This window comes from Neoarius graeffei, chromosome 12 (genome assembly GCF_027579695.1).
Source record: "Neoarius graeffei isolate fNeoGra1 chromosome 12, fNeoGra1.pri, whole genome shotgun sequence".
NCBI classification, from domain to species: Eukaryota; Metazoa; Chordata; class Actinopteri; order Siluriformes; family Ariidae; genus Neoarius; species Neoarius graeffei.
In genome coordinates, this window is record NC_083580.1 from 20,657,825 (window position 1) to 20,681,525 (window position 23,701).

At 46.2% G+C, this 23,701-nt stretch overlaps 1 protein-coding gene across 2 annotated transcripts in view; it reads left to right on the forward strand.

Moving 5' to 3' along the window:
- The first annotated feature begins 7,289 nt into the window (after window positions 1-7,289).
- idh3b (isocitrate dehydrogenase (NAD(+)) 3 non-catalytic subunit beta) overlaps window positions 7,290-23,701 on the forward strand; it is a 57,694-nt gene continuing 41,282 nt past the window's right edge. For both annotated transcript variants that reach the window (XM_060935653.1, XM_060935652.1), the window contains exons 1-2: window positions 7,290-7,441; window positions 14,710-14,883. In XM_060935653.1, the coding sequence (XP_060791636.1) occupies window positions 7,313-7,441; window positions 14,710-14,883 (303 nt within the window). In that variant the 5' untranslated portion in view covers window positions 7,290-7,312. The remainder of the gene's footprint in view (window positions 7,442-14,709; window positions 14,884-23,701) is intronic.

Sequence of the window (23,701 nt, forward strand, 5' to 3'; positions counted from 1 at the left end):
GACCAAAAATGAATGTTGCGCTCCCTCCAGCCAGTGCCTCCACTCCTCAAGGTCCAGTTTAACTGCTAGCAGTTCTCGATCCCCCACGTCATACTGGGACTCCGCAGAACTCAGGCGGTGAGTGCAGGGGTGCAACCTTCCTTACGAGTGTTGAGAGAGGACCGCGCCGACGCCGCTGTCCGAGGCGTCCACCTCAACGACGAAGGGTTGCGAAGGGTCCGGGAGGACCAGAATGGGTGCCGTGCAGAAGCGGTGCTTGAGGTCTTTGAATGCCTTTTCCGCCTGAGGAGACCAGACATATGATCCACCTGTCCCTTTGGTGAGGTCCGATATGGGCGCTGCTACAGAACTAAAGTTCCTGATGAACTTGCAGTAGAAGTTAGCAAATCCTAAGAACCGCTGAACCTCTTTGACAGACTTGGGGGTGGGCCAGTCCCGGACGGCCAGGGTCTTGGCTGGATCCATCTGGAGTTGGCCTGTCCGTACAATAAAACCCAGAAAGGAGACCTCGGGAACATGAAATTCGCATTTCTGGGCCTTAGCGAACAGATTGTTCTGTAGCAGCCTCTGGAGAACCTGGCAGACATGGTAGCGGTGCTCCTGCACGGTCTTGGAAAAGATTAGGATGTCGTCGAGGTAGACAAAAACGTATAGGTTAATCATGTCCCTCAAGACGTCGTTGATTAGGTCCTGAAAAACAGCTGGTGCATTGGTGAGTCCGAAGGGCATCACCTGGTACTCGTAGTGCCCAGATGGGGTGTTAAAGGTAGTCTTCCACTTGTCTCCCTGTCAGATACGGATGAGGTGGTATGCATTCTGTAAGTCCAATTTGGTGAAGATAGTGGCATCTTGGAGCAGATCGAACGCTGTAGACATCAGTGGAAGGGGATAGCGGTTGCGTACAGTGATCTTGTTCAGACCCCTGTAATCAATACATGGCCGGAGCCCCCCCATCCTTCTTGCCGACAAAGAAGAAGCCTGCACCAGCGGGTGAGGTGGAGGGTCGAATGAACTCAGAGGCCAAGGCTTCCTTGATGTACTCCTCCATGGCCTTGCGTTCTGGCTGAGAGAGGGAAAACAGTCTGCCACGAGGAGGGGTAGTCCCAGGGAGCAACTCGATGGCACAGTCGTAGGCACGGTGCGGAGGGAGAACGGCGGCCCTGCTCTTACTGAAAACTTCCTTGAGATCCCAGTACTCTGTGGGAACTTGAGATAACTCAGTGAGATCAGGAGGCTCGACAGGAGACACAGGAGAGCTAGAGAGCAGCCAAGAGGCATAGCAAGCAGGACCCCACTCCACAACCTGGCTAGTGACCCAGTCTATACGAGGGTTGTGGCAGGTAAGCCAAGGAAGACCTAGAATAACTGGGAACTCAGGTGAAGGAATCAGGTGCAGGGATATTTCTTCCTTGTGACCTTGAGACTGGAGGAAGACTGGAGAAGTTACTTGGGTGACTCTTCTGTCACCTAAGGCTTGGCCATCCAGGGCAGACACAGACAGTGGGACTTCAAGAGGTGCAGTCGGGACATTGATACTTTGGGCGAAGTGAACATCCATAAAGTTTCCAGCCACCCCGGAGTCTAACAAGGCCTGACAAGAGTGGACGGACTCACCCCAGGAGATGGAGACCGGAATGTAGACTCCTTGGCCAGGGAGTTTGGGAGAGAGGGTAGGCTGGAGCTCAAAGGTGAGTTGGCACTGGGTAAGGAACTCCCGACACTCACTGTGCTTGCCGTCATACCTCTGTGGTGCAGGAAGGCTGGGTTCACGAGGTGAAGGCAGCATGGCAGGAGGCACTGGAGCAGGAGCAGAATCAGGCGGAGGAGATGGGGGCAGAGAAGTCAGCTGTGCCAGGGTTTTCCCAATTTGCTGAAGCAGTACCTCGTGGCGAGCAAGGGTCTCACATTGGCTTGCAAGAGTCCGTCCATGAGTGTCCATGGTGGATCCGAGGCGTGTTAACGCGGCCATCATTCCCTGAAGGTTAGCCGGGTAGCCAGTTGAAGAAGCCTCTGCTGAGTCGGTCATGACGGAGTCTTTCTGTTAGGGTTTTGCTGGGATTCGAACCCAGGTCGCTGGTGTGATAATCCAGCAAACCCCCACTAGGCCACCAGGGGGAATGACTCAAGTGCAGAGGCGTGAGGCATAGGTAGAGTATCAAAAAACAGTTTATTTACAAAATATACAATCCGATGGGAAAAACAAAAAGAAAATCCAAAAGCTCAGAAGATCTCATCTCATTATCTCTAGCCACTTTATCCTGTTCTACAGGGTTGCAGGCAAGCTGGAGCCTATCCCAGCTGACTGCGGGCGAAAGGCGGGGTACACCCTGGACAAGTCACCAGGTCATCACAGGGCTGACACATAGACACAGACAACCATTCACACCTACAGTCAATTTAGAGTCACCAGTTAACCTAACCTGCATGACTTTGGGGGAAACCCACACGGACACGGGGAGAACATGCAAACTCCGCACAGAAAGGCCCTCGCCGGCCACGGGGCTCGAACCAGGACCTTCTTGCTGTGAGGCGACAGTGCTAACCACTACACCACCATGCCGCCCAGCTCAGAAGATGTATGAGAAAAATAAAAATCCAAAAGTTCAAAGTCAAAACAAAAGGCCAAAGATAAGAAAAGAAAAGGCAAAAATCCAAACGCTCAGAAGATCAAAAATACAAAGTCCAAAGATAGCAAAAACATCAAAAACACAAGGGCACAGGCAAGATACGTGGGACAGAGAAAACTAGCACTAGGCAACATAGCATAAAGACTCCGTGACTAGGGAACAAACAGAGGGGTATTTATACACAAACTAATAAAGGAACAGGGCGGGGCAGGAAACAAGCAATCAAGACAAACACAAGACACAGTGGCGGCCTCTAGAGGCCAAAACAAACATGACAAGATAAACATAACAGCGGCCTCTAGAGGCCAAAAACAGTCCCAGTCCTAACACGGTCTTAAATAGCCACTTACATTCCCTCAGTTTCCCTGGGTATATTCACTGTCTTATATGTACACTGAATGTCCTGAGCAGGAGCTCAGATTGCAGTTGCTAAAATAGTAATAATTTATTGATAGAAGGTGTTTTGTGGTCAGTGTACTACAGTGTAGTGTGTCATGTGGTAATGCATTATATGACAATGCAACTTTCATAAATATTACCATATATCAGTTGTAATTGTGTTCTATGCATATACCTGCAACTCTGACAATATCATTTTCAGTGACAAATAAAATAGTTTTGAAAGTTTCTACTTTTAAAACATATTTTTGATATGGTAATTTTCTTTAAGAGATTTCATTTACAACATGTCTCTGAAAGTTCAAAATGTATCTCCAGGCATTTAAAAACTGCAGAGCTTCCGGGGGCCTCTGGCGGCCTTATTGGGTTGACTGGCTTTCCCATTTTCCTGGATTGGTATTTTGATTATGGTTTTTTTTTTTAATAATGATGTATGTAATACTAACACTTTAAACTACAGCCAGCAAATATACAGGGTATGAACCTGTTCAAATCATTGGCTCTATTAAACACTTAACACTTTAATGTTTCTGTTAAACTAAATGAGAAGAAAGTTAAAGCGCACAAAGCATCTAACTTACAAATATATATTCTACATCTGTGACCTCATAGATGTATTTCATATAACCTAGGCTAGACATACTGAACATTAAAAGTGTTATGTGTTTAATCATTTTTTCTCTTTATCAAAATCCATCAGGTGTAATAGAATTATTAGACAAAGATGATATGGCTAATATTAACCACTAGATGGCACTGTTGGCCTTTTGTCCTTTCTCCAACTTCATTGCTAATTGTTCTGTGGGAGGGGAAAGGATCAAAATACAGAGGTAATTAGACAAGACGCCTTTATTTATCACACGTACACTAAAGCACAGACTTAAGCACACAGTGATATTTAACCTCTGCATTTAACCCATCTGAAGCAGTGAACACACATACCCAGAGCAGTAGGCAGCTACCGTATGCTACAGCGCCCGGGGAGCAGTTGAGGTTGGGTGCCTTGCAGGGACAGATCCAGACCGATGTAACCTATGCATGTGCATCAGCCAGAAATATATATGCACCACTTGGCATCGGTCACAGGGCATTTGTTTATATGTGGCTATAGCCCATGTAGCTAGCCACTAGCTAGCTACATGGGCTATAGTCACGCTCAACCAGCAGACCAATGGTCCAACCACCTATGGTAAACGTGATGCTTACCTGACCTAATTACCTGTATTCTTACGATGCTTTGTGTAGCATGATCTGACACAAAGAACCTAGGTCAAACCAATAAAATGCTCAAGAAAGAGATCGAAAATTTGAAAGTCACCATGAATAATGGGCTGAGCTGCGGTCATAGCAGGCCGTGCCTGGCTGTTTCGAAAGGTCTTGGGGAGAAGGAGGTGCCTGTAATGTTTGGCAGGGCTCGGACTTTTGGTGGCCAAGTTATGAATTTTTAAATTTCTGTGTGCATGTGCGGCTGGAGCCAGGGCTCATATTAAAGTTTTAGGCGAGCTGTGCTTGCACAGGGGGTTTGGGAGCGAATAATGGGCCGAGCGGGGGTCATAATGGGCCGTGGCTGCCCTCTTCGGAAAGGGCTCGGTGTGCTCTATGCCCCTGTGAAAATCCATCGCGATCTGGTAAAATTAGTGTAAACGTGCATCTTTCAGATTCTTGGGCTGGATCTGTCCCTGCCTTGCATGTCTTTGAACTGTGGGGGAAACCAGAGCACCTGGAGGAAACCCACGCAGGCATGGGGAGAACATGCAAACTCCGCACAGAAAGGCCCCCGTCGGCCATTGGGCTTGAACCCAGAACCTTCTTGTTGTGAAGTGACAGTGCTAACCACTGCACCACCATGGTGCCCCCCAAAAATGACAGTAAGCTCTAAAAGTGACACGACACCATACACCCTAAGAAGTGGATATTTCTCTTAGAAAAGTGACAATATACCACAGTGTGGTGGCACAGTGGTGTAGTGGTTAGAATTGTCGCCTCACAACAAGAAGGTTCTGGGTTTGAGTCTGGTGGCCTTTCTGTGTGGAGTTTGCATGTTCTCCCCGTGTCGGCGTGGGTTTTCTCCTGGTGCTCTGGTGTCCCCCACAGTTCAAAGACATGCAGTTAGATTAACATGGGATGGCCTTGGGCTGAAGTGCCCTTGAGCGAGGCACCTAACCCCCAATTGCTCCCCGGGTGCTGTTAGCATGGCTGCCCACTGCTCTTGTTATGTGTGTGTTCACTGCTTCAGATGGGTTAAATGCAGAGAGGAGTTTTGCAAGTGTCCATGTGATGAATAAAGTTATTCTTCTTTTAAAAAGTGGTTATATCTGTAAGATTTGATCATTCATTAAAAACTGAGCATCTGCACATCAGGCATAGCCCTAAAAAGTGTCACTAAGCCATAATAATTGACTGCATGCCCCCCAAAAAACAAAGCAACAAAACACACACACACGTTGTGATCATATTTAATGATATTATCACCCTTTTGGATGCATTTATGTGTGGAATGTTATGTTTTAAGAAAATAATCAGTGACAGGGTGATGTGATGAATTGGAGCTACTGTTACCAATCTGAACCTGATTATTTTCCTATAACGGCTTGTCCCTAAATGATTATTCCTCTCATCACAACAATTTAGGGTTTAATCTCTCTGTTGAAGTTGCTAAGAAAGATTTTGTACTGTGAAATATTATGCATACCAGGTGAAAGGTTTTGAACTGTCTATACTCTGTACTGTACTGTATGCACTGAAGAAAGCTGAATTGACAAAGAATGATCAAGAAATGTAGTCTTCTGCCGCCTTGGAGATTCTGCCTCACGGATGTCCAGAATGGGGCGGCACGGTGGTGTAGTGGTTAGCACTGTCGCCTCACAGCAAGAAGGTCCTGGGTTTGAGCCCAGTAGCTGGCGAGGGCCTTTCTGTGTGGAGTTTGCATGTTCTCCCCGTGTCTGCGTGGGTTTCCTCTGGTTTCCCCCACAGTCCAAAGACATGCAGGTTAGGCTAATTGGTGGCTCTAAATTGACCATAGGTGTGAATGTGAGTGTGAATGGTTGTTTGTCTCTATGTGTCAGCCCTGCGATGACCTGGCGACTTGTCCAGGGTGCATGTTCTCCCCGTGTCTGCGTGGGTTTCCTCTGGTTTTCCCCACAGTCTAACGGCATTTAGATTAGATTAGATTCAACTTTATTATCATTACTCATACAGGGTAACGAAATGCAGTTAGCATCTAATCAGAAGTGCAAATAGCAGAAGTGCAGTATAATACAGTATGTACAGATAAGCAATATATACAGGTGAATGCAGTTATGTACAGCTAGTGCAAATGAGATGGTTATAGTGAGTAGAGAATGTTCAGATAAATAAATAGGATGTTCAATAGTTCTGTGCAGTATATGTACAGTAGTTAAGGGAGAAGTAACTACAGGTAGGGCTATAAAAAAGGGTGGTTATAATTATCCTTAAGGCTATATACAGAAGTAGCTAACTTGCTATGCAGATGTCTTGTGGATATAAAAGGAGTCAAATAGGCATTCAGAATATACACATATACATACATATATACACCTATACATGCACACCTAAACTTAAGTGTGGATGTAAGCATATACATATATACACACACATGCAAGACTGGCTGTGTAGATAGATCCAACAGCAGCGAATATTGATGAATATGTACAACTATGGACCCAGATGTGCAGTTATCAAGTAATTGGTGGCTCTAAATTGATCATAGGTGTGAATGTGAGTGTGAATGGTTGTTTGTCTCTATGTGTCAGCCCTGTGATAACCTGGCGACTTGTCCAGGGTGCACCCCGCCTCTCGCCCATAGTCAGCTGGGATAGGCTCCAGCTTGCCTGCGACCCTGCAGAACAGGATAAGCGGATACAGATAATGGATGGATATTCAGAAGCACTGACACAGTCATAGAATCAGCTGTACAGAGATGTTTCTTACTTTCCTGACAAACACGAGTATACACTCGCCAGCTACTTTATTAGGAACATCCATACACCTGCTGTTTTATGCAGTTCTCTAATCAGCCAATCCTTTGACAGCAGCACAATGCATCAAACCATACAGATAGAAATCAAGAGCTTCAGTTAATGTTCACTTCAAACAGTTTACACACAAGTATAGGAGTACGGTGTAATGGCTTTTTATTCCGTGCGGTGGCAGCAGAGACCCCTACATGCTTTTGTTTGAGGAACCGCAGAAGAAGAAGGATTACCAAACGGAGATCTCGAGCTCACTGACGTTATCGCTATGCGCTAGCATCACTGGTCTTATATATGGGCGTGGCTATTCTCGAAGACGGGTGGGAAAACAACACGTATCTGCATTATCGTCACACGACGTCCACCGGTTTTTACATCATGATGGCCGCCGCCTTGAGGGGAAGCTTTGTATCATTGGCCAAGGTGAGGGAGCGTTAATGATGATAAATACAAAACGGTATTTTAATTGAGGATGTTGAACTTACATAAAAAAGGTATAAAAGATGTCCATTGGAGTTTAGTGCAGTGTTTTGGGTAAAAACTAACAGTTCCTCAGTAGCGAGCAACGTGTTTAGATAGATACTGTTAAGATAACTTTCTCGAAATTTCTCCAGCTATTACATACATACATGCATGTGTGTGTGTTAAAAACAAAGTTGCTGCTTTGGGTGTACAGGTGAAGAGAATATTGATTTTAGTTTCCCATATAGCTTTAAAAATTAGGCATGTTTTTATTGTAAATGTATTCTCCTTGGTTGGAGTTAAATGGCTTTATTAGCTGATGTTAGAGCTTGATAAAGGCGTCTCTTCCCTTATTATCGCCTTGTCAGTGCAGTGAAGAATTATTGTGGTTATATTTTGTTATTAAGCTGAAATACATGATAAAACTGCCATTCAGATATCTTCAGTAAGAATCTGAGGTGACTCGTTTTTGGGGGGACAGTGCTCAGTGTAAACGAGTACACCCTCTTTGAAAAGTAACATTTTAAACAATATCTCAATGAACACAAACAATTTCCAAAATGTTGACAAGACAAAGTTTAATATAACATCTGTTTAACTTATAACGGGGAAAAAGTAAGGCTAGTAATATAACTTGGATTACACATTTTTCAGTTTTACTCAAATTAGGGTGGTGCAAAAATGAGTACACCCCATAACAAAAACTACTACATCTAGTACTTTGTATGGCCTCCATGATTTTTAATGACAGCACCAAGTCTTCTAGGCATGGAATGAACAAGTTGGCGACATTTTCAGCGGATACAGATAATGGATGGATATTCAGAAGCACTGACACAGTCATAGAATCAGCTGTACAGAGATGTTTCTTACTTTCCTGACAGACAAACACGAGTATACACTCGCCAGCTACTTTATTAGGAACATCCATACACCTGCTGTTTTATGCAGTTCTCTAATCAGCCAATCCTTTGACAGCAGCACAATGCATCAAACCATACAGATAGAAATCAAGAGCTTCAGTTAATCTTTCAATTACGTTCATTATGTCATATATTAAATATAGTTAGTTTTTTTTTTGCTTTTTTATCAGACATCTAGTTTTTAGGTTTGTTTACCTGACATGTTTCGACGTACGACTGTCGTCTTCCTCAGAGTGTCACCGGATGTTATTGGTGACGCATCTTTTACCAGCTGATGTTTCCGAAGGCGTGGCCTTCCTGTCTGGTTTGCCAGAGTCATCCGCACAGAAGATAATAAACATCAGCGCTGGATCAGGGAGGCCATGGAGATCCGTAAGCGAAGTCCGAGGACCATCAACCGGGATGAGGGAGCATACATGCTCTCCCATACCTGGAGTGCCATCTTGCAGGGGACGAACAGACAGTAGAAGGCGTGACCGACCTGTCAAACCAGACAGGAAGGCCACGCCTTCGGAAACATCAGCTGATAAAAGATGCATCACCAATAACTCTGGTGACACTCTGAGGAAGACGACAGTCGTACGTCGAAACATGTCAGGTAAACAAACCTAAAAACTAGATGTCTGATAAAAAAGAAAAAAAAACTAACTATAGCTTCAGTTAATGTTAATGACATTTTGCAACATCAGTCTTTTTCCATTCTTCAACAATGACCTCTTTTAGTGACTGGATGCTGGATGGAGAGTGATGCTCAACTTGCTTCTTGGGTCATTCCATGTCAATTCAACCGGGGCCCGCGCACTTAGGTCTGAAAAAATCACCAGATGTACCCATGTTACCTAGGAGAAACACTGTAAATTTATTTGAATGTAAGATGTATACTTTCCATGTTACAGCCAGTTTTACTGAGGGAGGGGGGTTACTCTCAGAGTAACCACAGGTGCCCCTAAAATCACTGAATCATTGAAATTGAAACGGATACCTCCACCGCTGCACAGGCGCTCTCAGGTGATCATGTTAGGGCAAAATTGGCCTTTGGTTATTTACTCTTTACATTAATGTTATAGAAAACATTGCTCTCAAGGGTGCATTTTGCCCATGTTCAGGGTGGAAAATAAAAAAGAGAGATTTGAGTAAGACAAGCCAAATTGGTGTTTTTAAAAAGAAGGGATCATGGAAAATAAAGAAGAAAATATTTTTAAAAATCTGCGCACATTCCCACAAGGTGTTACGGTGCTCTGAAAATGACATCCAAAATGATTTGTCAGACTTGTGAGGTCTTCTGTTCAAACACTGATAGAGTTTCCTTTCTGTTTATTGCTTTTTTTGAGAGTGTTTCTACTTCTCTCAATAAGGGAAAAAAAATCAAGAGCCTATGTTGGGTAAAAATATGTCTTCTGAAGGCCTAAACAGAGCACAGCCAAAAACTCCAATAAAATTTTGATCATCTTTGAGGGAGTGCTATGACTATGCAGGATCATCCAGACCCAGAATGACAGTTTTGCTACATACTATTCCTATTTATGTACCAGCATGCAAAATTTGAGCCTCCTACATGGTTTAGTTCTTGAGCTATGGGCTTGTGAATTTTGACAAAAAAAAAAGAGTCTGAACAAAATTGACACCCCCCTCCCCCAGTAAAACTGGCTGTAACATGGAAAGTATACATCTTACATTCAAATAAATTTACAGTGTTTCTCCTAGCTAACATGGGTATATCTGGTGATTTTTTTTATTTTTTTTTTTCAGAATTTTTTGAGACCTAAGTGCGCGGGCCCCGGTTGAATTGACATGGAATGACCCTCTTTAGAATTCCCCATCGGTGTTCGATTGGGTTCAGATCAGGAGACGTACTTGGCCACTGAATCACTTTCACCCTGTTCTTCTTCAGAAATCCAACAGTGGCCTTAGATGTGTGTTTAGTCATGTTGGAAAAATGCACGACGATCAAGGGCACGGAGTGAAGGTAGCATCTTCTCTTTCAATATAGATCAATACATCTGAATTCATGATGCCATGAGTGAAATGCAGCTCCCCGACACCAGCAGCACTCACGCAGCCCTACATAAGGACACTGCCACCACCATGTTTCACTGTAGGCACCATGCATTTTTCTTTGTATTCCTCACCTTTGCGACATCATACAGTTTTGAAGCCATCAGTTCCAAAAACATTTCTCTTGGTCTCATCACTCCAGAGTATAGAGTCCCAGTAATCTTCATCTTTGTCACCATGGGCCCTGGCAAACTCTAGGCGGGCTTTTTTGTGCCTGGACTTTAGGAGAGGCTTCTTTCGTGGACAGCATCCATGCATGCCATTCCTCTGCAGTGTACGCCGTATTGTGTCACGGGAAATAGTCGCCCCAGTTTGGCTTTCTACTTCTTTAGATAACTGCAGTGAACTTGCATGCTGATTTTCTTCAACCCTTCTCATCAGAAGATGCTCCTGTCGAGGTGTTAACTTCCGTGGACGACCTGGATGTCTCTGTGAGATGGTTGCAGTTCCATCTTTCTTAAATTTTTGTACCACTTTTGCTACAGTATTCTGACTGATAAGTAAAGCTTTGCTGATCTTCTTGTAGCCTTCACCTTTGTGATGTAAAGAAATTATTTTCTTTGGGGAATTCTAAGTTGAGCATCACTCTCCATCCAGCATCCAGTCACTAAAAGAGGTCATTGTTGAAGAATGGAAAAAGATTGATGTTGCAAAATGTCGCCAACTTGTTCATTCCATGCCTAGAAGACTTGGTGCTGTCATTAAAAATCATGGAGGCCATACAAAGTACTAGATGTAGTAGTTTTTGTTGTGGGGTGTACTCATTTTTGCACCACCCTAATTTGAGTAAAACTGAAAAATGTGTAATCTAAGTTATATTATTAACCTTACTTTCCCGTTATAAGTTAAACAGATGTTCTATTAAACTTTGTCTTGTCAACATTTTGGAAATTGTGTTCATTGAGATATTGTTTAAAATGTTACTTTTCAAAGGGGGTGTACTCATTTACACTGAGCACTGTAATTAATTGTACGCTACTGCAGTGTAGCAGGAATATTTCATAGCCTGTGTAGTGCACTAATATTGGGAACAAGGTACAGTATCTAATATTAAGTGATTCCCTTGGAGGTATATAATAACATTACACGATGTGTAGCAGGATTGAAATTCATCACTTACTTACTGATAGATAGAAGCACCTTTTAATAAGAACACCTACACACTTGATCATCCATGTAAAAATGCCATCATTGTGACTTTGACCGTGGCATGGTTGTAATGCCAAGTAGGCTGGTTTAGGTATTTCATTAGCTGTTGACCTCCTGGGATGTTGACGTTCCCAACAGTCTTTAGAGTTTACACAGAATAGTGTGGGGGAAAAAAACACCACATCCAGTTCTGCAGGTGGAAGTGCCTTGTTGACAAGAGAGGTTAGAAGAGAATGACCAGACTGGTTTGAGAGCTAACAGGAAGGCCATGGTAACTCAAATAACCACTCTTTACAGCCATGATGAGCAGAAAAGCATCTCGCCCTGGGTTCCACTCTTGTCAGAAGTTGAGGAAATACATACGCATACTTAGATTGGAGAAAATCATGTCATTAGCGAAGATTTTCTTGAGGATGTAGAAATCTTTGTTGCATTAATATTGGCAGTATGGTGTTCAGTCCCATATTGTTTCTTATTGATCTTATAATACTCTACATAGTGTGCATGGATTAAAGTTTTCCGTCGTGTGACGGATTTCCGTCAACTGAAGTCTCCCAAGGCCAAATGTGAGGTCGGTGCTGATCCGAGGAGAATTAAAATGACGGGTGGTTGGGTAGAGATTGGGTTATAACACTGATGTGTTGCAACACCAACTATCAGCAGGGTTTATTTAACTTTTTTGTTTTTGAGCCATGCTTTGTGTCGTTCATTTCCTATGTTTGATCATGTTTAAACGTTCGCTGTCTACGGTGCGGCATTAAAAAAACACGCGCTGTCAAAATTGGCAAAATACATTCCCATGTGCTTGGCGTGCTTGTGTCTGACCATTTCTGTTTTGTATTAAATTAAATCTTGCCAAAATGACTTAGTTCAAACCTGGACATATAGAAATAGAGCATGTAAAAAAAAAAACGAAAAAATAAACCCCGGAAAGCCCGCTCCTCTGCTTCAGCCAGACTTGAAGACCCGACGGTGCAATGCTTGCAGACTGTCAGAAGTAATTAGACCTAAATTTATAGCTAACAAATCAGCAGACACCCCAACAATTATTATTTTCGTTAGGCCAGTGTATAAGGTATGTTAGAACCGTGCCTTATAGCCTACGTTATATCACAATTTAAAGGACGTTTGAGGAGTTGGAGGCTGCGAGCGCAATGATGTTCCGACATGCGCTAAACTTTATTCCCTGAAAATCATACACCAGCGTTCAATGCCCCAAACAGTCAAAATGTCTAGAAGACTACGGTTAAATAATAATCATAGCCTACTCAGTTAAATTACGTCAAAACATCTGTTTCTGGCCTATGAAATGATGGAGGAAAATGAGAACGAACGCAAAGTAGATAGCAGCCAACTTAACACGATCTTTTAGGTAACTTAACACTCGTGTTGGCCACAATATTTCTCTTAATAAAATCTTGAATTGTTTTTGAAGTCGTATTCAACACAAAGTAAGGTCAAACCCCAATTTTAATTTAAGCGAAGATCCAAACTTTTTTCTATATTGACGTCGAGCATAGAGGAGCATGTCATTCTGCTTTCGGTTTCGGCAGCATGGATGCGCTTTACATGAAAGAAGGCACTGATGTGTCTGCCATCGATAAAGGTGTAAAAAACAAGTGGAGGTGGGCTTGGCTGTACGAAATGGGTGAAAACGGAAAGCCATTTAGTTCATGGTGCAAAAAACTAAACATTCCAGGCGCTTGCATTTGTGTGGTTTGCCACAAAAAAATAATATACGGAAGCAATGGAAAGAGTGCAATAAATTGAATATATTAATCCATTAATTAATTGATGATAGTTATCAGTTCTAAGTTAACCATTCTCAGAATTTCATCGAAATCCACCCATAACCCCCCTCCTGTAGAATTTCATCGAAATCCACCCATAACCCCCCCCACCACCCGTAAATTTTGTCAAATAATTTTTTTTTGCTTTAATCCATGAGTGTGTAGATGAATAATTTTATACGCTGTTGAGTGCGTATAAATGGTATATAGGGTGTAAGCTGCTGAATCCCAAACGGCCCTCTATTGTAACATGTAGAAGCCATTGTTTTATAGCCTATGTAGAGAGCATGGATCTGGAAGCCTTTTGGGATTTAGCTAGATGTACACCGATCAGCCATAACATTATGACCACTGACAGGTGAAGTGAATAACATTTGATTATCTCTTTACAGTGGCACCTTGTCAAGGGGTGAGATATATTAGGCAGCAAGAAAACGATCAGTTCTCGAAGTTGATGTGTTGGAAGCAGGAAAAATGGGCAAGCGTAAGGATTTGAGTGACTTTGACAAGGACCAAATTGTGATGGTTAGATGACTAGGTTTGAGCATATCCAAAATGGCACATCTTGTGGGGTGTTCTTGGTATGCAGTGGTTAGTACCTTTCTGTTTTAGCCAGCATTAACTTTTTCAGCAGTTTGTGCTACAGTAGCTCTTCTGTGCGATTGGACCATATGGGCTAGCCTTCGACACCCATGACCCTGTCGCTGGTTCACCGGTTGAGCTTCCTTGGGCCACTTTTGGTAGGTACTAACCATTGCATACTGGGAACACCCCCCAAGATGTGCCATTTTGGAGATGCCCAGACCCAGTCATCTAGCCATCACAATCTGGCCCTTGTCAGAGTTGCTCAGATCCTTACGCTTGCCCATTTTTCCTGCTTCCAACACATCAACTTCAAGAAATGACTGTTCTCTTGCTGCCTAATATATCCCATCCCTTGATGGGTATTGTTGATTTATTTCATTACAATGTTATTCACTTTACCTGTCAGTGGTCATAATGTTATGGCTGATCGGTGTATAATGACGCTAAAAGTCTGCCATAGTATAGTTTAAATAATGAATAACTACAAATTATGCAGTGATGCATAATTGCTGAAAAAGTTCATTAATAATGAATTATATAATATGCAAACTACACGATACAACAATAGTGATTAAACTAGATTCTGCATTAAACAGCTCGCTAACAAAACGTTTTTTTTTACAGAGCTAAGACTGGTCCATAAACATAAGAAGTTTGACCTGAGCGCATAGATGGTTAGGTGACCTTTTGACCTCTGTTGACTGTTTCCTGTTTGACCCATCCATAGGGCCTGACTGGTGCTGCCATAAAGCCACTGTGCGTGCGCTCGCTGAGCCTCTCAACCAATCAGAATGCTTCAGAGACTCCACCAGCGCGGGCTGACAGCACCTTCAAGGTCACGATGGTGCCAGGAGATGGTGTCGGACCTGAACTCATGATGGCTGTCAAAGAAGTGTTCAAGGTAAATATAAAGTGTTTCTGCATGAGCACTGACATTAAATTAAAGGAGCAGAAGCTGTTTAATACCAACGGTTCCAGGGTATTTCTCGGTCACAAATGCTTACTTGGTAGGACAGGTCCTTCAGAGGCAGGTGTGCGTTATTGAAAAAGCCCTGCCTTGTACATGTGCATAAGATTGTGGGTGCTTTAAGAATGCAGAGGATACACACAAGCATCGTTGCAAAATTCTCTGAACGAAGGACTCAGTCCATGGTGGAATTTGAAAGATTCTAGACATTGGAACAGTTCTTCTACGGGATTTGATAACGTGGCATTCTTGAAATGCAGCTGTTATGTATCCTTCCTTGACTTTGAGAGAAACCGCCAGTTTAAAAAAACAAAACAAAAACAAAACCACATAACCTCTAGTATGGTGAGAGCCTGTGACAGGACAAGTTGTGACAAGGAAATCTGAAGAAATTATAATATTAACATTGTGCTATGATGGTACAGAGGTAGAGCAATTTATATTTCTACAGTGAACTGAAAATAATGCAAAGGCTAAGTATGATGCACTGTTTTCTTTGATTACCTGTTCCGGCCTGGTCTACATTTAAAACGTTAAATATTCCTGTTTGGCTTGCTTTAGTATCCCCTGACATTAATAGTTGCTAGAGACTTGATTTACAGTGTCTTGCAAAAGTATTCATCTCCCTTTTGTGTTTGTCCTGTTTTATTGCATTACAAGATGGAATTACAGAGACTCAGATTGTTGGCGCGCCCGCGTCTAAGACGCACTATTTCAAATAATGAACGCATTGTCGAGAGGGGCAGGGGCCAATATGGATGCGAGTATTTTATACCCTATTTGGAACGTTTTGTGGCGTATTACTTGACTTCATGGTCTCAATATCAAAAATCTTGCACAAATATGCAACTTCCAACATAATTATCTGGATATTCAACAGATTTCAGCATCGGATGAATTTGTTTTGACTGCTGCCATATTGAATATACGTCGGACCCGTTCGTGTATTTACGCCGCCCCGTTTGTAGCGTCCCAAGCGAGTAAAACCTGATCCAAGTCTTTCGCCAGGTGGCGTCTTACGGTCTATGTACAAATATTCGAAAGAGACAAGAAAACATGGATAAGAAAAAAAAGAAAAATACATCTATTTTGTCATTTTTCAGCAGAAAGAGAGTACATTCACCTGAAAAAACTGACACCCCTGATACCCAAGGTAATTAGTCATACTAGATTTACACACATCCTGATTCTGATGATTTAATCAACTGTTGTATCATTAGTATCAGACATTATTAATTTTCAAACTTCATAGCCTGAATTTGAACCCAAGATTGAAGATTCAGCATCCCATCTGATTCTCTGAAATTAGAAGTAGAGATGATTAGAGACAAGCAGAATTACACCGTCACAGCATGCAAAAAACAAACCCATTCTTGTGCTATAATTTACAAGGAGGAGATAATATAGATGTGATATATAGTGGCCTGTGGTTGAATTCCAAAATATTGCCACTGATTAAACAATATCTCAATATATTTGGTTGAAGCATTGATTTTTGTCATCGACATTGCTTCATATGGCTTCTAATACCAAAAAAAAAAAACAGAATTGAGAAGAAAAAAACAGAATTGAGAAGAAAAAAACAGCCCCTGGGCTGCCCCAGCTGTTCATTGGGCTCGCTTCGCTCACTAGGTTCGCTTCAACTGAAGGATAATCACTGGGCCCCCCATTGTAGAAATGGGCCCCTGTTTTTTCCCAGGAGGGGCCATGTGGGCCCCTTGACCTGCAAAACAATCTGAGTCTCTGGAATTAAAATGGACTATTATTGGGGGGGTTAGCACCATTTGATTTACACAACATGCCTACCATTTTAAAGGTGCAAATTGTCTTTTTACTGTGACACAAACAATAAGATGAAAAAAACAGTAATCTGGAGTGTGCATAGGTTTGAAACCCCTAAATAAGAGCTGGACCAAACAATTAACTTCATAAGTCACATAATTAGTTGATTTAAGATCCACCTGTGTGCAATCAGTGTCACATGATGTGTCACATGGTGTCTTTATAAATCAACCTGTTCTGGAAGGACCGTCCCTGTGTCCAAAATCACTCCCTACTCACTATATAGTGAGTTCGCCATTTTGTAGTGCTGTCCGAATGTATAGTGAGAATTATTACACCCTATATAGTGCACTCAAAGTATCCCACAATGCATCATGAAAAGTAGTGTACAACCGATGGTCACTAACCAAGCAATATATACACCATCATGCATTGTGGTCACGCTGAAAGAAATCAAATCAAAAGCCTCAAATTTAATTTAATAAAAGGCAACAGCAAAGAAGACAGGATTCAGCCTTGATTTAAAAGAACTGAAAGATGCAGCAGACACAAAGTACTTTGTATTTATTAATATGGGAAATACGCGCAGTATAATATCTATCACAAAAATACATGCATGTATTTATTATTGAACACCCACCAGCCAACTGATCTGGCACATTTTAATTGTGCGACAGTAATGATGTAAATAGCAGCGTGACAGACTAGTGTCCGAAAGCGTTTTTTTCATTTTACCAATGAGCTCACTATATAGTTCTCTATATAGGGAGTAGTGAACAGGTGAGTGGTTTTGGACACAGGGTCTGACTCTGCAACACTACTAAGCAAGCAATATGAAAACCAAGGAGCACTCCAAACATGTCAGACAGAGTTGTGGAGGAATATAGATCAGGGTTGGGTTATTTTAAAAAAAATCCAAAATTTTATATCCCACAGAGCACCATTAAATCCATTATCGCAAAATGGAAAGAATATGGCACCACTACAAACCTGACAAGAGAAGGCTGCCACACTAAAACTTATGGCCCTTTTCCACTACCCTTTTTCAGCTCACTTCAGCTCGCTTCAGCTCACTTCAGCCCGACACGGCTCGCGTTTCGACTACCAAAAAACAGCACGACTCAGCTCGCTTCAGCCCTGCTTAGCCCCTAAAACTCGCATCGTTTTGGAGTGGGGCTGAAGCGAGCCAAAGCGAGCCGAGTGAGGTTGGGGGCGTGAGCAGACACTCCCCTGTGCACTGATTGGTGAGGAGGAGTGTCCTCACATGCCCACACGCCCCGCGAGCACGCTGGGATCTGTAAACACCGTAAACCCGGAAGAAAGAGAATTACGAATTACGAGAATTTCTGAAGCCTTATGCGCCTCGCCTCATCTATACGCTCTTGCCAGTATCTGTTGGCGTTGTCGGTGACAACAAGCCACAGAACCAAGACCAGCAACACTAACGACTCCATGTCCTCCATGTTTATTGTTTACTATCCGGGTCGTGACACTACCGCTTAAAAGCTCACTGATGTCACTGTTTGTGCTGCTTAACGACATCACGTGACGTCCACCCACTTTCGCTAACTCCACCCAATGTGTCCACCCACTTCCAGCCAGCACGGTTCAGCGCGGTTGTAGTCGAAATGCAACTCCAATAGCCTCACTCAGCTCGACTCAGCACGGCACGGCTCAGCCCGACTCAGCCGCGTTTGTAGTGGAAAAGTGGCATTACAGACTGGTCAAGGAGGGCATTTATGCAATAAAGACACCAAAGAGAACACTGAAGGAGCTGCAAAGGTCCACAGTAGAAATGGGAGTATCTGTCCATAGGACCACTTTAAGCCATACACTCCACAGAGTGGGGCTTTATGGAAGAGTGGCCAGAAAAAAAAAGCCATTGTTTAAATGAAAACAAACAAAAACAAGAAAGCACATTTGGAGTTTGCCCAACAGCATAAGCCAGACTCCCCAAACAGGGAAGATGATTCTCTGGTCAGATAAGACTAAAATTAAACTTTTTGGCCATCATGGGAAATGCCATGTGTGGTGCAAACCCAACACTTTCCAACACCCTGAGAACACCATTCCTACAGTGAAGCATGGTGGTGGCAGCATTAAGGTATTAGGCAGAGACCCGTCCACCCGTAAATTTGACGGGCAATTGCCGATTTCAACGGGCAAGTATACACACAGACGGATACTGAAACGGACGATAATGCCGAAAATTTTCGCACATGAATACTCCCACATGTCATCCGATAAATCCAGTTATGTTCCGCCCACACACGGACTGGCCATCGGGAGTAGCGGGAGTTTTCCCGGTGGGCTGGTGGTTCAGCGTGGGCCGGCGGAGGAAAAAAAAAAAAAAAAAACAGTTGCGCGCTGGCCTTTAATATGATAAGCAATGTTAACAGTTTCTTTAACAAACTGTTAACATTGCTTATTACAGTTGCGCGCTGGCCTTTAATATGATAAGCAATGTTAACAGTTTGTTAAAGAAACTGTTAACATTGCTTATCATATTAAAGGCCAGCGCGCAACTGTTTTTTTTTTTTTTTTTTCTCCGCTGGCCCACACTGAACCACCGGCCCACTGGGAAAACGAGGGTTATGTATATAACCGCGGTTCTATGAGTTTCGGATGACCGCCAGAGGCGGTGCTTTCAGCACATGGATATCCATCACACGAACGTGCAGGTCGAGTAATAGTAACAACAAAGTCACGTGTGACCTGGGTGACGTCACCCCGTGACCCCGGCATAAAAGACCGGTAAACCCAGGAAGTGACCTCTTGGCAAATCTTCTCGTGTACACTCCGAGTGACTGCCAAGCTCTGGCGGTCATCCGAAACTCATAGAACCGCGGTTATATACATAACCCTCGTTCTATTTCATTTCTACTGACCGCCAGAGGCGGTGCTTTCAGCACATGGATGACTAATACCAACCAGGTCATGAGGAGTGCCTACCCGTACCCAGTGCTGCTGCGACGGGCCTGGAATGACAGCCGTCGCCACAGGATTATGTGGGACGACATTAAGACGGTAAAACCTGGTGAAGGTGCAGCTGGAAGCCCAGGAGGCTGTGCTGCATATGTCTGAAAGGGGCACGCCCTTCAGTGATGCCCGTGAGGCTACCACGCCCCGTGCAGAGTGCGCCCTGGCAGCCGGAGGAATCGGGAAGCCACTGTGCCTGTAGGCATGTAATATGGCCTCGACTATCCACTTGGATAGCCTCTGCTTAGAGAGCGCCAGACCCCTCGACGGTCCTGTGTGGCACAAAAACAGGGCGTCACTCCTACGGAAGCCCTCTGTACGCGACACGTACACCCTGAGGGCGCGAACTGGGCACAAAAGTTCCGACCTCTCACCATGGCCCGCCTCGAACGCCGCAAGGCTAAGGGGCTGGTTGACGAAGGTAGCAGAGAGGTTCTTTGGGAGGAAAGAGGGGTTAGGCCACAGGGTGACCCCACTGTCGCTGGAGTGCCACTGCAGGCACTCCCCACTGACTGACAGCGCGTGTAGTTCCCCGACGCGCCTCGTCGATGTAATGGCCAGAAGAAAAGCAGTCTTCAGGAAGAGCCATGAAATGTCTGCCGTGAGCAGGGGCTCAGAACGGTGCGTCGCAGAGAGCCTGCAGCACCAATGAAGGTCCCATGTGGGTACCCGGCTCCGTCGGGGGGGTCTCAACCGGAGAGCACCCTTCAAGAAACGTGCCACCAAGGCGTGGGACCCCACGGTCCTTCCCCCAACTCTGGCATGCTGAGCAGAGATGGCAGCTGCATAGACCTTGATGGTGGCAGGGGTAAGACCCTTATCAAAGCAGAGACTGGCGGAACAGTCAAATGGTCGGCAGGGGGCAGCATGTAGGCTCCTCCCCCCGAGTTAAGCACCAGTTGGAGAAAAGCCTCCATCTGTTGGCATAGAGGGCATTGGTGGGGGGTGCCCGAGAGCTTGCAATGGTATTGACCACTGCCGGCTCACAAGGACCTCGCAGGGGGTCCGGCCCTTCAGCGGCCATACCCAGAGCTGCAGACGGGCTGGATCCGGGTGCCAGATCTGCCCTCCCAGCTGTGATAGCAGGTCAGTCCTCACTGGCAGGCACCAGGGGTCGCCGTTCAGAAGTTGCAGCAACTTGGGAACCACACTCTGCCCGGCCACCGGGGGGGCGACAAGCAGCAGCCCGTGGTGGTCCATCGCAACCCTGTGTAGGGTTGGCACGATCAGCAGCAGAGGGGGGAAGGCATACAGCAGTTGCCTCGGCCAAGCATGCGCCAGCGCATCCTGGCCCAGGGGACTGGGGCCGTGGAGGCTGAACCACAGAGGGCAGTGTGCCGACTCCTGGCAGGCAAAGAGGTCCACCTCTGCCCTGCCAAAACATTCCCAGATGGCGAGAACCACCGCTGGGTTGAGTCTCTATTCCCCGGGATCGGGGTCCTGGCGGGACAGCAGGTCTGCTGCCCTGTTGGCAGTGCCTGGCAAGTACATGGCACACAGGCTCAAGAGATGTCGATGGGCCCACCGCAGAAGTTGGCCAGCCACTTCCAAGCACTGGAGGGACTTTGTGCCTCCCTGGTGGTTGATGTAGTACACTACCGTAGCGTTGTCCGTCCGCACCAGAACGTGTCTGCCGGTCAGGCCTAGGAGGAAGTGCTGTAGGCCGAGGAACACGGCCCGTAGCTCCAGCACGTTGATGTGCTGCGCCCGTGCAGCACCGGGTGGAGGTGGAGACCGTTGAACCACCTCTGAAGCGGCATAAGTCCAGAAGTCCCAGCGGGACCAGAGAGGAGGCTGCCGTAAGCATGCCCAGCAGGCGCTGAAAGGTCTTCAGGGCGAGTGACCTACCCCGTCCGAAGCGGCCAAGCAGTAGGCGGATGTTGTGGATCCTGGTCTGGGAGGGAGTTACCATCAACGACCTCGAATCCAGGTGCATGCCCAAGAAAGTAGTCTCCCGGCTGGGCACCAGCGAGCTCTTCTTGTAATTCACCCTGAGCCCCAGCTCTACGACATGCGAGAGCACAGTCGCGATGTTGGTGCGGGCCTGAGCTGCTGACTGTGAACAGACAAGCCAGTCGTCCAGGTAGGGCAGGACACGCAAACCCCTTGCCTGAAGTAGTGCCGCTGCCGCACATCCGGTGAACACACGGGGTGCCAGCGATATCCCAAAGGGCAGAACATTGAACTCGAAAGCCTGGCCCTCGAAGGCAAACCGCAGGAACTGCCTGTGGTGTGGCACAATGGGAGCATGGAAGTAGGCGTCTTTCAGGTCGAAGGTGACAAACCAGTCGCCCGCCTGGATGTGGTGTAAGACATCCACTGTACGCAGCATGCGGAATCTCATGGTCCTCAAGTGGGAATTGAGGGACCTCAGGTCGAGGATCGGGCGGATACCGCCGTCCTTCGGAACCAGAAAATACCTGGAGTAGAACCCACCTTGCTGTCTCTGCCTGTCGACGGGAGAGACTGCTCCTTTCTCCAGGAGGGTGGCGATTTCCTGCCGGGGGACGAGGGACTTCCCCGGATGGCTCACGGTGGTGTGTTTGACCCCATGGAATGTGGTGGACGGCGGCAGAACTGGATGCGGTAACCCTCGGTGAGGGTCACCAGCACCCAGGGGTCAACGCTCTCCAGCTTTGGAGCTGTTCGCTGGAAAAGCGGCCGACCGCCGGCGCGCTGATGTCAGCGCCGTCCAGAGCGCCCCCGTCGGTCACCATGGGGGCGACGAGGAGTGGACTGGGTGTAGGGGGCGGCACCGCGGGTCCGGGAGGTGGTGGGGTGGCGAAAGTCATCAACCCGTCTGGTCTCCTGGCGGGTGCGTGGCCGAGACAGAGTCGGTGTGGGCCCCCTGAAGGACTGGGCAACATTGCCATGGTGGTGGGCCTGGCGGGAGCCAGCGAACTGCTGTTACGCCTAGATGACCTGGGCACTCCGATCCAGGGCTTGCTGAGTGGCTTCGCCAAACAGCTCCCCGGGGACAACAGGGAGAGAGTGCAGCACACGCCGGTCGGGCTCGGCCAGAGGGGACTGTGCCCGCCATATCTGCTGGCGGCCGAGGGTGAGATACGACATCAGCCGGCCCAGTTCCCGCGACGAGTAGGCAAAGGCCTGGAGCCGCGTCACACAGCTCCCGTGATGCCGCGCTCGTCCCCTCCAGCGTCTGGGGGTCCATGACACCTGGCTGGCAGAAGGGAACTTAAATAGGGCGAGAACGCTCCAAGTGAGTAGCCCAAAATAAACTATCAGGCGGAAATAAAAAATAAACGACCGGGCGAACACACCCGTGGTCGGGAATATTAACAAGGATGGCGCCGTGCGCTACAGAACTGATAAACAGCGGCGAGAAACACCGCTTTAATTTAAATGAATGAAGACCGCTTACCTGAGCGACAACAAACCGGCCTCCAGCAGCGAGGACACGCCTCGGAGGGCTAGTCAGCTAACTCCACCGAGCGAGAGCGCTCAGCTTAACGGAGTAACAAACAATACGAATATAACACACAAGACAGCCGGCCCGTGAGCAGGCCGCGCTTCTCAATGTTGGGCATCTGCAGGAGGCCATAGGTAGGGGTGTCCTGCATTGCCGCCAGGGCCCTGCAGCGGGAACACTGCCCCCTGTGGCGGAGGCTGAAGATTCGCCAGCAGGGCCTTCATCTCCTCCAGCTCGGTGGACATCACCTCCACCTTCTGAGCCAAATCGCCCGAGCGCTTCTTTTTCGCCTTAAAAGCGAAGACGTGTGGGGGAACCCACGGCGCTTGCTGGGCCCCGCTGCTGCAGCCGACACCGTGTCCTGTCCCCCCGAGGCCCGGGGGATGTCAGACGGAGAATCCAGCCGAGCCAGCCCGGCGGTCCGCGCAGCCACGCTCAGGCACATGCAGTCTGCGCAGGCCGTGTCCGTCAGCCCCTGCCGCAGGTGATCAATACCCAGGCATGAGGGGCACTCGCGGTGGCCGTCCTCCGGTTCGAGGGGGACCGGCAGTTGGCGCAGCG